At 50.0% G+C, this 17,814-nt stretch overlaps 1 protein-coding gene across 3 annotated transcripts in view; it reads left to right on the top strand.

The window, feature by feature from the left end:
- The first annotated feature begins 8,520 nt into the window (after nucleotides 1-8,520).
- The window catches only part of ZC3H18 (zinc finger CCCH-type containing 18), a 64,778-nt gene continuing 55,484 nt past the window's right edge, over nucleotides 8,521-17,814 (top strand). Inside the window, exons 1-2 of one of the 3 annotated variants that reach the window (XM_049110599.1) lie at nucleotides 8,521-8,993; nucleotides 15,283-15,881. In XM_049110599.1, the coding sequence (XP_048966556.1) occupies nucleotides 8,942-8,993; nucleotides 15,283-15,881 (651 nt within the window). In that variant the 5' untranslated portion in view covers nucleotides 8,521-8,941. The remainder of the gene's footprint in view (nucleotides 8,994-15,282; nucleotides 15,882-17,814) is intronic. The other 2 variants (XM_025427081.3, XM_025427083.3) reach the window with 2 other exon arrangements.

Below are 17,814 nucleotides of genomic sequence, written 5' to 3'. Positions count from 1 at the left end.
TGGCACACCTTCTCTTGCCTAGCCCTTAGGTAGAGACCACAAAAGAGCCCCTGAAATGGCCTGGGAAGCAGAAGTCCCAGACTGTTTCCCCCACAAGGCCAGGGCCTGGCTCTTCCAAGGCATTTCAAATGCAGATTTCAGGAGCACCTGGCTGGCTCTGTTGGTAGAGCATGCAACTCTTGATCTCAGGGGTCCAGGATCAATGAGTTCGAGGAGTCACAGGCAAGCACCTCAGAACCAAGAAAGGACCCAGTTAGTGGTGAATTCCTGACCACGAATGACCAGCAACAGTGCCCTTGCATACGTGCTTTAACACCTTCTACCTCATAAAGTCTGATGACCCCTAGTGACTTTCTCTCTTTTATTTTTTCACTTTGAAGTATAACAAACATACAGAAAGGTACACCAAACATTAGTTAATGGTTGAATGAATAAGCTGAGCCTGGTCTCCTAGTCCCTGCCCACCCTCTGCAGATGGTCACCATTTCCCTGGCCTGCAGGCCCAAATGCTAGCCTTTATCTTGCCTGCCAGGGAGCTTTCTGTAACCAGAACCACACATCATGATTTGTGTCCTGCTTATTCTCAGCCTCACTTTGAGAGATTCATCGTTGCTGAGTGTGACTGTCACTTATCCGTGCCTATGGCTGTGTGATACTCTGCTGTAGGACCCACTGTGATGTGTCCATGTACAATGGACTGTTGATGGACTTCTGGGTGGTTCCCAGTATGGGGGAATCACAGACCACACAGTGAGAACTTCCCTGCACGCAAGCTCAGGCTGAGTGGCATTTTCACCAGCTTTTTCCCAAAACTGCGATTTCCAGCACCTGGCTGAGCTCAAGACTACAGAGATCAGGGGAGAGTGTTGACGGGTGCAGAAGACACCTGTACTCAGGCTCAGTCCCTCCTGCCCCTGAGCGTGGCACTCCAGTTCTGCACCCCTGGGAAGGCTGTGATCCTGCCAGCCACCATCATACAGCAGGGTCCCTGCTCCCAGGTGCAGGGCATGTATCTGTGTCCCACCATCCCTGCGGCAATGGCCCTGCGGACCCCACGTCTGGGGCCCACTTCCAGTGGGCACCCCCACCCGTGAATTCAGCCCATGGACAGCTCCGGGCGCTGTCCTCCCTCACTAGTGCTGAAGCCACCTACTGCCTTATCTGCAGCCTTCCAGGAGCCTCAGGCATGGTAACCTCGGGAGAGAACCGAATCAGGTGACACAGAAGGGCCTAAAAGCCCATCACCACCAAGGCCCGTGGAAGTGAAAACAGGTACAGAGAGGGAAGTGGCTCGCCTGATTGTGCAGTTAACAACAGCAAATGCGATAGGCGGTGGCAACAAGTATGATTCTGGAAACAATCACTACCCCACATGCTGTGCTGTGTGTGCACCACACCTTGGCCCATCCTGAAGGGCAGGATGCCCTCAACAGAGGAGAAGCAGCAGGGCTGGGGCGAGAACCTACCTCAGCCTCACTTGGGGCTCCTCCCCATTCCACCCCCCTTGGCCTTAGTCTTGGGGGATCAGAAAGAGACGGCACCACTGCCTAGAACCTGGGCACAGAGTGGGTTCTCCCAGCCACTAGCTCATCAGTAAACAGACCACACTTCACAGAGAACACTACACTGTCTGTTCTCCAGGGGCCCTGCAGCCAACAGCCTCTCAAGAAAACCCCAGTGGATCTCCTAGGGTTATGTAGCAGTTACACAGCTTTTGTTTATAATAAGACCCCTTACTGACAACTTAAATGTCCATTCAGAGTGGTAAGAGCAGTAAGATGCTCTGTCCCCACAACAGAACATCTGGCTGTGAAAACCGGTGTACTGACTGTCATGGAAAGGAGTTCACAACAGAGTGAGAGGAAAGGCATCCATAAGGAATAGGCGAGAATGTGTTCATCTCTACTTGCAACCACCGTCAGGAGCATGCCAGGTGCCAGGTGCGAGGCATGGCCCACAGTATTTTATGTGGCTATCTCAACCATCCCTGCATCCTGGCAACTGTTAACACCACTGTTTTTCAGGAGAGAAAGCAGAGTCTCAGGAAGGCAAGGAATGCCTCACAGGGAGACTGGCAGGCTGGGGTTGACAGGGGTGGCAAGCCCCACCCTCTGTGCAGTCAGGGGGCCTCGCCTCTCCATGTGGCCATGCCAGCAGAGAAGCTGGATGTCCTACAGCAGCCCAGGGCCCCAAGGGCACACAGTGACTTTCCCCGCCCCTGCCAGCTCAAGCCATCATGGGCCAGCACAGATCAAGGGCCTGGTCCAGAGCATGAGTCCCAGTAGCCAGGGCTCCCCGGGGCCATCTTGGAGACTGCCTACCACAGTCCCCTTGTCTCCAGAAAGGGCTTCACTGACAGCTGGGATGGGTAAGCCACTGACTGCATTGCAGCGTGGAACAAGGATGCTGTGCCCACTCTGTCACTGTGGGAAGAAGTCCTGGCCCCAGGTAAAGGCTGCAAATTGGGAACTAAACTGACATTCATTCATGCAATCATTCGTTCATTGATTCACTCATTCATCCACACCAGAGAGGAGAGAGCAGGCAGCCACTGCTCAGCTGGGGCTGAGGGTCATCCCTGGATGTATCCAGGAACGAAAGGGGAGAGGCCAGGTGGGGTCAGTGATGGGCAGCCTTTGGGAGTCTGAGACAAAGCCTAGAGGGGACAGGGGTCCCCCATGAATCGGGGGGGCCCTTCCTGCAAGCCACATCTGTAGCTGTCTCCCAGGAGTGAATTCCAAATACAGAAAAAAGCTGAAAAGAAATGTGTACTTCCATTAATTTACTCATGAAGCTGGAGAAAGAACTTCTGGTCGAAGATGAAAGAAAATGTGTGTGCATGTGCATGCCCCTGGCCAGGTGGGAATGGACAGCACGGGAACATCCAGGAGCTGAGGCCTGCCCTGCCTTCCTGGCATCATCAAGGGGCCACATAGAGAATGAGAAGGGCTGAGGCATCCAAGCAGCTAGAGCAACACCCGCCAGCCCCCACCCTGTCCCACATCCCGCTCCGAGGAGCAGAAAACACCTGGGTTAGCGTGCCCTCTGGTGGCTGCTTGAGAAAATTGCAGAGGTTCATGCGCAGGCATTGCCACCTTAAAGAAATGAGAACGTCGGTGACGGTGACGCCCAACCTTGGCCCCTCCACCTGCTAAAATCACCTGTAAAAGCCCAACGTACTGATACAACTGCATACACGCATTTGGAGGGCAGCCAATACGGGCAGCTTGTGAGGCCGTGACCTCTAAACAAAGAGAAACGACAAAGTGAGCTCCACATCCCCCTAGGGGTGGGGGAGAGCAGTGGGGCATAGACAGCAGCAAGCGTGGCCTTGTTGAGCTGAGGAGACAGTGTCTAAACCGTCTGGAACTTTAGAGGAAAGCCTACAGGGAAGGAACCCAGAATCCTCAGGTGGTGGCAAAGTGCTGTGCTGCTCACCCAACTGGGGAAACTGTGAGAACTAGCAGAGAAGGGACCCTGGGGAGACAACGAGGTGACGGAGCAGTGTGGCAGCAGGAGAAGCAGATTGAAGATCAAGCCTGAGGACACGGAGCTGGGGTGGATGGCGCTGACCATCCTCTAAGAGCACAGGCACTCCACTCCCGGGAGTATGGAGGAAGCCTAGAAACTAGATTTAACTGGGCCCAGCAATGGGCTGACACCACCTGCCCATGCAAATAAAGCCTCACCCCCTTTGGGAGAAGATAAAGCCATCCCAGCACCCCACAAAAAAGTATCCACAATGTCCAATGTCAAATAAAAAGTACAAGGCATGCTATAAATGGGGACCAGATCACTGAAAACCAAGAGGAAAAGCAACGGACCTCAAAGGTGACTCAGATGTGGGAGCTTCAGATGAGGTTTTAAAATCACCAACATGTCCCTGTCGTCATGTCACGTCCCTGGAGCTGTCAATGCCCTTCTTGGAAGCAGCTTCCCGGGGTGGAAAGTAAACAGCTTTGTCTGTATCTGTATCTATATCTGTACAAATATAATATATCTACACTTGACATTCATATATTACAATGTTTAACATGTTATACAATATTGCAACCCACTATAAACATTTGAACCACTTCCATTCTTTTCCCTTTGTTCTTTTGGTTATTACTGAGAGTGATTATCCCTGTCCATGTCTCCTCGTGGCCACAGGCAAGACAGTCCCAGGCCAGTGGTTCTTGCCCTCCACAGGGCACTGGATCCCCAGGCCTGTGACAAGGCAGATGGCCGGCTCCACTGCCAGAGCTCCCGACCCCAGAACAGCTCAGGGCAGAGCCTCACAGTCCCATGGTGTTGCTCTGCCGCTTGGGGACTCCACTTCCAGGATGCCTGTCTTGGGTTGCCTTGTGGGTCACAAAGCACTTCTTTCATATGCCTGGTATTTTCCAAAGGGGAATCACTCTCTGTAATAAAGTGGTTGTGGACCAGTGTAGACAGCCACCCTTGTTAAACTCAGACCCCATGCCCCACGATCCCTGTGCAAACTCCTGTCATGACTTGGTGTGTGATGGCAGCTCTCTCATGCTCTAAGTGGTGTTCATGCAGGCCCATTGGCTTTGACCAACCCAGTGGCCCTGGTCACATGGCACCACGCCTGTCAGTACTCTGAACATTTGGGGAGTCTGCCAGCTAGCGTCAGAGCGGTCACAGCCAGAGTCACCTCAGCTGGAGACGCAGAACGCCTGGGGTGGGTGGTCTGGCTTCCAGGGTGAGGTCCCAGTCTGCCCTTCACAGCTTCTATTTCCTCTACTGTGAAATGGAGATCTCGGTGGGGGCCACCTCCCAAGGATGTCACGGCTGCATCCAGCATGAGGCCTGCCCTGAATGGAGAGCTCTGTGACCCAATGACCGGGTATGCCTGTCACCTTGTGGCCTCCTCCCTCCCTCCAGAGAAGGAGGCAGCATGAGTGAATAGCCCCACTCTACAAAGCAGAGAAACTGAGGCTCATGGGCTTACACCAGGGGCCTGCAGCTCAAAGCACAGCAATCCAGGCCCGTGATATTTAGACCCAGAGAGACTGGGTTCTGATCCCATCCCAGGCATTTTGTCTTTCTGAATGCTGTCCCCCCAACACACACACGCTCCAGTTGCTGCAGACACTGTGATAGGAGCTCAGTGCCTGACTAGGAGCTCGTGGCTAAGCTGTGGAGACAGGCAAGCCTCTGGGAGAAGATCCATCCCTGGTGAAGCCTGAAGAATAATCGAAGTTCATTGGGGAAGTGTGGGAGCAGCATCCCAGGCAGCAGGAATGGCATGTGCAACGCCATTGCAGGGGAGGGGGCACGAGAGCTGGGGAGAGGGGAGGCAGGGCAGCCTGGGGGCAGCCTGGGGGTAGTCCAGAGAGCAGGTGCAACATGTCCAAGCGTTCAAGGGTTCAGAGTTTATGTGGGGGCAGAGGCTGGAGCGGTAAGATTATAGTCAGTGGCTCTCGGTGTCTGGGAGAGGATGGGAAGCAGGGGACAGCGACAAGCAGGGAGGCAGGCGAGGGCTGGAGCCGTGGCTGAATCCTGGCAGGTGGTGATGGTAGATGGAGAAAGGGGAGGTAGCTGGGATTCCTTTAGGAGGTGGACGGTGGACAGAGTCGGGGCCCACCCCCTCTCCCGCAGAGCCCTCTGCCTACCTCCCCAACCCTCGAGACTTCCCTCCTCCCACTGCCTCTCAGCTCTCACCCTGCATCGCCCCCCACCCCGCCCTCTGCCTCAACTTATCTTTCCTTTTTTTAAATAATAGCTTTGTTGGGGTATAATTCATATGCCATAAAATTCACCCTTTTCAAACACCCAATTTAGTGGTTTTTCGTACGTGCCCATCACAGCTAATTCCAGAACGTTTCCGTTACTCCAAAAAGAAACTTTGTTCCCAGGAGCGGTCACTCCCTGTTCCACATCCTGCAGCCCCTGGCGACCACTCAGTCGACTCTCTGACATTATGAATTTGCCTCTTCTGGATGTTTCATGTAAATGGAATGTATTCGTCGGCTCAGGCTGCCAAAACAAAATACCACAGACTGGGCAGCTTAACAGAAATGTATTTGTCACAGTTCTGGAGGCTGGAAGTCCAGGAACAGGATGCTGGTGTAGTCAGGTTCTGGTGAAAGCCGTCTTCCAGGGGAGCAGGCGCCACCTTCTCGTGCCCTCCCACGGTATGCGGAGGAGGAAGGGAGAGAGAACTCTGTGCGCTCTCTTCTTATGATGACTTCATTCCTTCATATGACTGAATAATATCCTATTGTATGGGTAGACCATATGTTATTTATCTCTCATCCGTTGATGAACAAGTAGGCTGCTCCCTCTGGGGCTTCTGTGACTAGAGCTGCCACCAGCACACGTTTGTGCACAGGTGTCTGCGTGCATGTTTCATTTCTCTTGGGCTGCCTACCAAAGAGTGGCAGCGCTGGATCCTATGGGAGCTCTGTGCAGGCCCCCATTTCCTCCCATGCTCATGTGTTCAGACATCTATGAGTGTATGCAATCTCACAGGGTGCCAGACACTGCCATTTGGCCCAGTGCTGGCAGGCTGCCCCAAGGATGACCTGTTCTTGTATGTACCGCAGGCTTCCTGGAGGAGCAAGATGGGCTGCTCTGCTCAGCAGCTTCCAAACCCTGCATCACACCCAGAACCCGCTTCGTAATTTGCAGGGTCCAGTCCAAAATGAACACGTGGGCCCCTTGTTCCCAAACCATTGAGAATCTTAAGGCTGGGACAGGGGAGCATTCAACCTGGCCCACAACTTTACTCTCTAAAATGGAAAGTGGAGCATGCCACTCTTGATCTTGGGGTTGTGAGTTCAAGCCCCACACTGGGAGCGGAGAGAGCTTAAAAATAAAATCTTGAACTAAAGAAGTGCTGTTTGATGCCCTGCAGGTGGCTCCATCCTGAGGGGCAGTGCAGCAGAGAAGCTGCCCAAACACTCCAAATGCCACATGACATCCTTGTGCTCACAGGAGCTGATCACGTCTAGCAAGATGAGCAGCTGTTTATTCCCACGGGAATAGTGCAAATTCTCAAACTCTGGCATTGAATCTCAGTATCCACAAAATGATCAATTTTTGTGTTGGCCTGATTATTTCTAAGAAAGCGGGAATGGTTAAAGACCGTAAGCTTTGACATTCAAAATGATGATTTTTAGGACGCCTGGGTGGCTTGAGCGTCTGCCTTTGGCTCAGGTCATTAATCCCCATTTCCTGGGCTCTAGCTCCACATCAGACCCCCACAGGGAGCCTGCTTTTCCCTCTGCCTGTGTCTCTGCCCCCCCACCCCTCCGGGTCTCTCATGAATAAGTAAATAAAATCTAATGCATTTGCATTTTATTGCATTGAAATTTATTGAATTTATTGCATTGAAAATATGCATTTTCAATGCATCGCGTTGGCCGAGTCCGACGGAAATAGCTGACAATGTCCAGGCTTTGAGGTTGAACTCAGGATGGGAAGACGAGTAACTTTGCCTGGGTGCGCACGTCCTCTGGGGCTAGAGGTCTCTGGCGGGGGGAGCACGAACGCACTCGCCAAGGCCCGCAGCGCGAGCACCCGGCGAGAACCCACCGCGCGGGGCGGCGCGAGGCGTCACGTGACCCCCTCGGTGGGCGTGGCCAGGGCGCCGGCGGCCGGCGGCTCGGAGACACGCCCCAGGGCGGGGTCTCCGGCGGCGCCTGCGCCGTGGCGGGCTCGGGCGGGCGCGCGCCGCGGGGGCGGGGCCGCGCGGGGGCGGCCGCGCGGAGGCCGGAAGGAAGCGGGCGGAGGGCGGGGCGAGCGAGGGAAGCCCGCCGGCCAGCAGGACGACTGTCGCGGCCTGATGACGTCGCACAATGGCCGGCCCCCGCGGGTAGTGGAGCCCGTTTGTTCCGCCCGCGTCGCGCCTCTAGCCGGAGCCTGTGAGGAGCGGAAGGGCCGAGGGACGTCTTCCCCGCGCCGCCCCGACGCCAGCGGAGCCGTGGCCCCCTCCCCGCCCTCGCGCTGAGGTAAGTGGCGGCGGCGGCGGCGGCGGCGGCGGGGAGGCCGGGCCGGCGGGGAGGAGGCCGAGGCGGCCGGGCGGGGAGCGTGGCGGCGGCGCGGAGCCGAGGCCCGGGAGCCCCGGCGCCGCCGCCTCCGGGGAGCGCTCCGGGCTGCCTCCCCGGCCGAGCGTGGCTCTCCGGTCCTGGGAAGGGGTCGCGGAAAGAGGCGCGATCCCGGTTTCGGTCCGCGGCTCGCCGGCCCGGAGGGCCCTGGAAGCTACTCGGAGCCCGCACTCCCCGCGGCTGCCTCTGCGCCCCGTGGCGGAGTCGATTCCCCCGAAGCTGTCATTTCTCTTCCGGGACATTCGCGTGGCACATGTTTGCCGCCCACGGCGGGGGCGGGGGCGGGGGGTAGGGACGCGGGTCCGCCCTCCGGGAGAGAGCAGCCTGGACCCGGGATGGGTTCTGCAGGAACTTTGAGCTCTCTGGAGCTCCCGGAACTTGCTCCCCGAGCTCCGGCGTGCACAGGTTGGCTATCTTGGCCGTGCCCCAGCGCGCGCGCCGCTCTAGGCTAAACTTCCTTGCTCCTCTAGTTAGGAGCCCGAAGGATGCGGAGTTCTTTGGCTAAACTGACTGTAGCTCTACTGCTGCGACAGCCTAAGACTTCATCTCCAGCCTTGCTTCTGCTAAAAGTTGTTTTCTCGGATACTTTATGACAGCATATGTGCCGTGTAGAAAGGCTGATCGCTTTAAGAGAGTTCTGTTCAGCAAGCTCTTTTGCAAGAGTAGGTCATCATTCCTCCAATCCGTTTGGGGAAAATGGAAGAAGGGAGTGGTTGGCGTCTGTAGTGCTGTCTCTGGGGGCAGAGCTCTTTGGGGGCTCCCCTCCGTCCTGTTGCTGTGGAGTGGAGTCTTCGCCCAAGAATTTTACAGCCTGAGCACATGTGTGGAGCCTAACCAGCTCTGTGTCCCAAAGGCTGGACCTCCTCTCTGGCTTTGGGTGGGGAATGTCCAGATGTTGTAAGAAAGCTGTGTGGAATCATTCCAGAGAGCCAGCAGGTAAGCTGTGACCTTGCTCCTGTTTAAGAATGTGTCTTACTTTTTCACAGCTACAGATCATCTCATGGTAAGTGCTTCTCTCCTGAGGAGATTTTGGTGGTCACTCCTAGTCACTTTGGGAGTAGTGTCTGTCACCCACTTTGACGCCCTTCCTTTAAGAGGTTGTAAATCCGAGAAGGTAGGAATCACAATTTTTAAACGGATGTACCAGATTTTAGGCATTCAGAAAGGAATTGTTCTATTAAAAGTTGTTATCCTGAATGGTTATGTTTGTGTTTCATTAGTGTTCCTTTGCCAAAACTGCCTTAGAACTTCTGTTTTCGTAATAAATACGTAAGTCATGTGAGAGAATTCAGTCTCGTTCAATAGTCATACCCTATGTTTAGCCAAAAAACCAGCTAACCTGACTTGGTAGCTCAAGTCTTGGTCATGTAACAGACCAGGCCCTGAGTGGTTTCCTGCGATTTCTCAGGGACCTACCTTAGGAGGAGGAATAATCTGCTGCTGCCAGAAGGCCAGGAAAGAACTTCGCAGGTTTCTAAAGGTCACTCAAAAAGAGAAGTTCCCAAAATGCTCTGCACTTTAGCGTTGCCCCTGGAATCCATGTGCAGCCTTCCATAGTGGCTGTGGAGAGACAGGCAGTACCCACTGCATGTGTGAATTCTGGTGTAGTCTTCTAAGAACAGGGCACTTATTTCCAATTTCTTCCTGGTATGCAACAGGTAGTTTTCCAAGTAACATGATTTTTGTCACCTATTCCACAAGCGTTTATCAGGTGTCATCAGCCAAATGCATCCTGCAGTGGAAACACAGTGATGAATGTTTGTCATTTATTTCTCTGGGCAAGTTCACCATCTTGTGGGTCAGAGCACTGAAGAGGTAGTTGTAAACTTCGCCAGGAATCCTCTTACAAGGTGATTGTGTGAGAAGAGCAACTGTGTAAAAACTGTGAGTCCAGAGTTGGTGAAGATGTGATGAGAAGACCTTCCATGTCATTGTCTGCATTTGATAGGCTGTGCTTCTGACCTGAAGTGTGCACTCAGGTGGTTGCCAGACTGAATTCATCACAGAACAGGACATAGATGCCCAGAGAGACTATGAACCTGCCCAGCCCAGGGCTTGGCACGCAAACCGTCTTCTGACCCCCAGTGACACTTCTCTTCTGTGCAGCAGGCTGTGACTCGAGTTGTTTTTAGTAGGTAGATTCTTTGGCACATATTTCTCTGCAAGGTGTTTGCCTGTGTGCAGCCTCATACTATAAAATCTCAAGGGGTTCCATAGGTAAAGGAAAGATACGATTCCTGAGGAAATCGTCAGGGCCTCTAGGGATGATTATATGTCCCATTGTGCCTAGGACTGCTCTTTTCATGCCTTTTTTTTTTTTTAAGAATTTTATTTATTCATGAGAGACAGAGAAACGCAGAGACACAGGCAGAGGGAGAAGCAGGCTCCATGAAGGGAGCCCAACGCGGGACCCGACCCCGGGTCTCCAGGATCATGCCCTGGACTAAAGGCGGCACTAAACCACTGAGCCACCCAGGGATCCCTCATGCCTATTGCAATTGTTAAACACGCCCCCTTTTCACACTTGACCCAATTCAGACAGTAGATTAGATGGAACATTGCCACTAAGGGCCAGCTGTGTGCTGAGCTTGGGGAACATGGAGGTGAGTCTGAACCCTTCAACTCACGTACTTCATGGAGGGGAGGGGTCTGCCAACAGACTTTGCAGACAAATAGTTGTGGACAGCGTGGTAAGTGTGTATATGTACTAGAATAACACATAATATACTTAGGGCAAGACTTCTCAATCTGGGGATGCTGGGTAATGGGGTTTTGAACTCCCTGAAGTGGAAAATAAATTGCCCATATTCAAGTTTTTCTAGGAAGAGGAGCCATCCCATCTCCCTCCCTCATCAGATTCTCAAAACAGTCCATGCCCCCCTCAAGACACAGCACCACTACCCTAGAACACTAGGCTGCCCCCCTGGAAGCAGGTGCACTCAGGACCTTTAGCCCTGCTACCTTCTGGTCAGCTCTGAAAACTGCCTTTGAAAGTCAGTAAGTTAGTTATCTTTGTGTCCTTGGAATGTGGAAGTGATTTCCAAAATTTAAACTGTGGGGCGGGACATGTACTCAGTAAGTACTTCTTAAAATTACTTATCCTGCCATAGTACACCAGCCTCTCAGGATTGTGATTTCAGTCAGCATTTCCTGTGGCGTCAGTATAAAGGTGTGCACCTTTGGGGTTTCTTTTCTTGGATTTGTGTATAGTTTATGTGCCCGAGATTCAAATTTCAGACAAGTTTAAAATAAATGATTGATGTGACAAATTGGATCTCCATATGTTCATCGCTTTTAACTAATAGACTATATAAATCATATGTTAAGTTTCCCACATATACAAGAAGGTTTGTTTCTAGAGGGGGTTAGATAGAGGTGTAGATGGATCAGCACAGAACTTAAAAATGGAGAAAAAGAAAACAGGCAGAATCTTCTGGTTCAGTAGAAGTCCCAGTATGTGTGGGTTCTGTTCCAAAAAAGAGTTTATAAAATCAATTTGGAACTCAGGTCCCATTTTCTTGTAGAAACAATGGCAAAAAGCAGGGCTGGCTCCTCTGCAGGTAGCACCAGCCCGTTTCACGCATAGTGTGGAGCTCTGTAGTAGATAACACGCCCTAGAGGCAGCTCTGACTCGCGGTCCCAGGCTCAGTGGCCATGTGGCCTAGGTTTCCTTATCTGTGACAGGTGCCCAACACAGAGGGGTCATCTCTTAGAAGATGGTGGTGGCTGTCAGCTTCATTGCAGACATCGTTGCAATGATAGAGTCTTGCATTGAGTAGAGAACTATTTGTTAAGTGAAACCATGAATGAATTACTCCTAAGTGCACCCAGAGACTTGAAATGCATCTGAGAGGGGTGATAGGAGTCTGATTCTTAGAAATTGAGGATTGCCTTTACTCATCTTTTCACTAATTCAGCTTGAATTTAAATGTGTGGAACCTGTGCCAGTCATGTTATCAGATTTATCTCATCTAATGGTTTCAACAGTCTTGTCAAGTAGATACTGTTGTCCCTATATTTCACATGATGAGACTGCAGTATGGCAAGTTTATACAGTTGATCTGAGATCCTGAAGCTAGGCAGCAAAGGGGCTGGAGTCCAACTCTCATGCAGAGCCCCCACTGTTGCACTGTGTGTCTCATAAAGATGGAGCACACCAAGGACCCCTGGTGGCTCAGCGGGTTGAGCGACTGCCTTTGGCTCAGGACGTGATCCCGCGGTCCCTGAATCGAGTCCCACATTGGGCTCCCCGCCTGGAGCCTGCTTCTCCCTCTGCTTATGTCTCTGCCTCTCTCTCTCTCTCTGTCTTTCATGAATAAATAAATAAAATCTTAAAAAAAAAAAAAAAAAAAAGATGGAGCACACCAGGGGTAAATCGACCACTGTTTGCATTAGTTGAGGTACTCTCTGTCTTCCATTTCTTACTCTAGGATTTGATTTTTAAGTTCCCAAAATATAAAAGTAGTTTGGTTGGATCTAATCATAACAATGAAACCAAAGTGCAAACCAGTTTGCATCTGAGCCCCAGAAAAACCTGGGCTGTTACCAGGTTGGGAGAATTTGTGGCTCTGAGCTAGAATAGTATGTTGCGAGGCCAGTGGCAGACTTGGGGGTATTTTCTGCAGCTTATCAGTTGCATGATTTTTAAGCCAGTTTGAGAAATGTATAATTTTAGATAACAGTTGATTGGTTTAAGAAGTCATTTTGTTTTCAGGACTATACATTTTGTCCCTGGACTATAAATGTGAGCATCAGAATTTGTCAGGGGTGCCTGAGTGGCTCATTGGTTGAGCATCCAACTCTTGATTTTAGCCCAAATCATGATCTCAAGATCGTGAGATTGAGCCCCACATTGGGCTCCACACTAGATGTGGAACCTGCTTAAGATTTTTTTCTCTCTCACCCTTCCCTCTTTAAAGAAAAAAAGAGGGGATCCCTGGGTGGCGCAGTGGTTTGGCGCCTGCCTTTGGCCCAGGGCGCGATCCTGGAGACCCGGGATCGAGTCCCACGTCGGGCTCCCGGTGCATGGAGCCTGCTTCTCCCTCTGCCTATGTCTCTACCTCTCTCTCTATCTCTGGGTGACTATCATAAATAAATAAAAATTTTAAAAAAATAAAGAAAGAAAAAAAGAATTTGTTAGGTTTCAAGTAGGATGTCTTGAGGTTCCATGTGACTGCTTGCCCACAGGATATAGGTCTAGATTCAGTGGCTGGGGAGATGAAAGTCGATGCTGTCCTGTGAAGAAGTCTTCTTATATACAATGTAATAAAAACTATCTAGAGATGGGCATAGGACTCATACACAAAAATCTTAACTAACCAGTAAGGAAGGGGAAAGGACCCTGAGTGGCTGCTGTGCTCCACCCTCCATGTCTGGTACTGTCTGGGACAGCTGAGAGTGAAAAGTCCTTAGTTTTTGGGCACCGCGTTTATCTTTACTGTAGGTGGTAATCATGCTCTGCATGGGGACAGCCTCTGCCCTGTGGGGAGTAGGGCTCTACTGCATTTTCAGCAGTCTACCCTTTGAGGGCTTTTTTTTTTTTAAGATTTATTTGTTTGTTTGAGAGAGCACAAGCATGCATGAGTGTGGGGAGGGCAAAGGGAGAGGGAGCATCTCAAGCAGACTCTGCACTGAGCATGGAGCCCAACACAGGGCTTGAGATCATGACCTGAGCCGAAACCAAGAGTTGGACACTTAACTGACTGCACCCCCCAGGTGCCCCTTGAGGACTGACTTTGAAAAGTCTCTCTGGGTAGTCCTCCCTCTGGATAGTGCAGTTAGGAAGACTGAAAAGTGAATCCTTTTCAAAACTGTCCTGCAAGTGAATTGATTGGTTTGCAAGTGTCTATTATTGCTCACCATTTAGTTGATTTGTAAAGTGGGGAAGTTTAAGTAATTTGTCCTAATGGGTACTCAATTATAATAATGTCCATTAACTGCCCCCCAAAAAGTGTTTTTAACTACAGGTTAAGATACCACCTCTGGGCATATGTGTCTTTAAACACAGGTTTTCCTTTCAAAAGTATGAACTTGAAAGACATGTTTAGCTTTTGGTTATATAAGTACATAAAATAATTTTATATGTTTAAAGTATGTCATCATATGTGTTTACAGATCTCGCTGAAATACCAAGCTGCATAATTGTGATATATGTTATTTTAAATTAAAATGTTTAAGAATAAACCCTTAGCTTTTCACTGTTGCTGTTATTTCAAACTAATTCAGCAGTGCCCCAGGTTGCAGTGGTGAATGGTAATCGTTGGCTTATAGACTGCTTGGTGTTGGTTTCGTGCACATACATTCCGGTCCCACTGTATGCAATCTACATTTAAAACAAGTGGAACAATGTCCTGTCTTTGGGCATGGAGGTTGGAAAATGAAAAAATGTCCACTTCATAATTAAGTTTAAATTAGTAAAAATAGAAAAAAAATCTTATAAAATGACCGTCTTTTTACACACGAAACTACTCAAATACATAAAATTTTTGCCAGAGTTCTTTTCTATGACCTAACTATATATATTACAGTGGTGGTTTTCCACTTTTCTGTGAGATAATCGCAGCATGTACAAATGAATTCTGCCTTCTGAGCTTCTGTTGGTGGCCCCAACATACAGGTCTGTGATAAGGCCCAAGGTCTGCATTTTTAAAGACCATCTGGAGTGATTCTGGTGGGCAGTCAGAGCCATCCTTGGACAAGTGCATTCAGGAACAGGAGATAGCCCATGACCTGGGGACAAGGCAGGTCAGGGTTTCTGCTCTAGACCCTTGAGGATGGCTCCAGAAAGATAGCAGGGTGCCTTCAATTCTGTTGCTTCATTCTATAATGCAACTTTTCTTGGATTTTAAGAGTAATTTAAGAATCCAAAAAGCTGTCCCTTGCAATGCGTATCTTATTGCTCACTTTCTGTTTACCTACCAGGTTGTGCTTATGACAAGTACTCCAGGTCTCTGCCAGATTGATGCATGTGTGAGGCACTTAACACACAGCTTAGGGAGTACAGTGCAGCCTTGTGGAGGTCTTGTGGGTGGGTCCAGCCTGCCGGCCTCCCTGGTGAAACAGTCAGTGGCAGGAGACGGTGGAGTTGGGTCTGGGGTTTGGAGGAGCTGTGCAGGTCCTGGACCCGCCTGCAGGTCAGGAAGGAGCATGAGTCCAAAAATACCAGACCAGGATTTGTTTTCTGTTTTGCTAACTGCTGTGCATCTGTGTTGTCTTCATTTTGCAGAACTGTGGGTACCGATGGATGTGGCCGAGAGCCCTGAACGGGACCCTCGCTCTCCAGAGGACGAAGAAGAGGAGCAGCAGGGGCTCTCGGATGATGACATTCTGAGGGAGAGTGGGTCTGACCAGGATTTGGACGGAGCTGGGGAGAGGGCTTCTGATTTGGAGGATGAAGACAATGCAGCCCCAGGACTGAGCCAGGAGGAGGAGGAGAGTCACTCTGACGAGGAGGACCAGGACCAGGAGTCCGAGGCTCAGGATCTGAGCAGGGAGCCCACGAGCCCTCCACACGTTGAAGAGGGGGACGGTGGGGAAGAGGAGCACACAAGCGACCTGAGAGACGAGGCCTCATCGGTCACCAGGGACCTGGATGAGCATGAGTTAGACTACGATGAGGAGGTCCCCGAGGAGCCGGCCCCCGCTGGGCAGGAGGATGAGGCCGAGAAGGCTGGTGCTGAGGATGATGAGGAGAAGGGAGAAGGAGCTCCTGGGGAAGAGGGGGCTACAGGCGCTCACAGTGTGGAAGACAAGGAGCCCCTGGAGACCGCCAAGGAGAAAAACAAGGAGGATGATGACGGGGAGCTTGATGATGGGGAGCTCGACGTGAGTGCCTGGGCTGGTGGGGCAAAGGGTAGGGCACATGAGGGCTGGGAAGTCAGGACTATTCTGGGAGTGCCAAAAACCAAGGGAATAGGCTAGATTCAGACAACTGGGGTCTGCCACCTGGTGGCTGACAGAAGTTCCATGGACCCTCTGTCTACTGCTGCTGGTGGAGTATATTAAAATGCCTAATCCCGATTTTGTTTTCTTGAGCTCTAGGTTTGTGCAACCTAGAGAGATCATTTCTCCCTTTCTTTTTGCTATCTTTAAATAATACTTGAGATTATATTCAACTAAAACTATTGTAGATTTTCAGTTCCTGTCGGGTTTGTGAGACTCATGAACTCCAGAAGCTTGCTTTGAGTCTTGATTGTTCTTCCAGGCTTTTTTATCTTTGTACCTGAACCCATTCTTTGGCGAGGGTCCCAGCTGGACCAAGCATCTTTGGAGGTGTCCCTGAAAAGAGCTTTTGGAATGCATCATAGGGGTTGTGCCTCCAAACATCTCAGCCTTTGATTAAGCCATCATAATTTGTTATGATTTATTTAAGTAATCTGACTTTCAGGTTACAGAGAAGGTAACAGTAACATATTTTTTTGGACATGGATTGGTTGGGTTTTATAATGCAAATATTTAAGTTTTTTTTAATTTTAGTTCCAGCATAGTATTAGTTTCAGGTGTATAGTATAGTGATTAGCACTTCCATACATCACCACTTGCTCCTTGAGACACGTACACCCCTTCATCTTCATCCCCATCACCTGTTTCCCCCATCTCCCCACCCACCTCCCCTCTGGTGACTATCAGGGTGGTCTCTATAGTTCCGAGTGTGTTTCCAGGTTTGCCTCTCTCTTTTTACCGACTTTATTTCTTAAATTCTACATATGAGTGAGATCATATGGTATTTATCTTTTAATGACTGATATATTTCACCTAGCATTATACTCTCTAGCTTCATCCATGTTATTGCAAATGGCAAGATTTTACAGATGAGTAATTACTCATCTTTTTTTTTTTTTTTACAGATGAGTAATATTGCATTGTGTTTCTATACCATATCTTTGTTATCTGTTTATCTGTTGATGGACACTTGGGCTGTTTCCAAATTTTGACTACTGTAAATAATGCAGTATACATAGGGGTGCATGTATTCCTTTGAATTAGTATTTTTGTATTTTTTGGGTTAATGCCCAGTAGTGCAATTGGTGGACTGTAGGGTAGCTCTATTTTTAACTTTTTGAGGAACCTCTGTACTATTTTCCACAGTGACGGACCGCACCAGTTTGCATTCCCACCACCATTGTAAGGGGGTTTCCCTTTCTCCACATCTTGACAACACCTGCTGTTTCTTGCATTGTTGATTTTAGCCATTCTGACAGGTGTGAGGTGGTTTCTCATTCTGGTTTTGATTTGTATTTCCCTGATGATGAGTGATGTTGAGCATCTTTTCATTTGTCTGTTGGCCATTTGTTTGTCTTCTTTGTTTTTTGTTTTTTTGGGTTTTTTTTAAGATTTTATTTACTTATTTATGACAGACACAGAGAGAGAGAGAGAGGCAGAGACACAGGCAGAAGGAGAACCAGACTTCATGCAGGGAGCCTGACGTGGGACTCGATCCCGGGTCTCCAGGATCACACCCCGGGCCGAAGGCAGCACTAAATCACTGGGCCACCGGGTCTGCCCTGTTTGTCTTCTTTGGAGAAATGTCTGTTCATGTCTTCCGCTCATTTTTTAATTGAATTATTTGTTTTTTTGGTGTTGAATTTTACAAGTTCTTTACGTATTTTAGATACTAACCCTTTACTGGATATGTCATTTGCAAATATTGTTTCCCATTCTTTGGGCTGCCTTCAAGTTTTTTTGACTGTTTCTTTTGCTGTGCAAAAGCTTTTCATTTTGATGAAGTCCCAATAGTTCATTTTTGCTTCTGTTTCCC

This window comes from Canis lupus, chromosome 5 (assembly GCF_003254725.2).
Source record: "Canis lupus dingo isolate Sandy chromosome 5, ASM325472v2, whole genome shotgun sequence".
Classification (NCBI taxonomy): domain Eukaryota; kingdom Metazoa; phylum Chordata; class Mammalia; order Carnivora; family Canidae; genus Canis; species Canis lupus.
The sequence above is the reverse complement of the archived record's forward strand: the minus strand, read 5'-3'. Positions and strand labels throughout refer to the sequence as shown.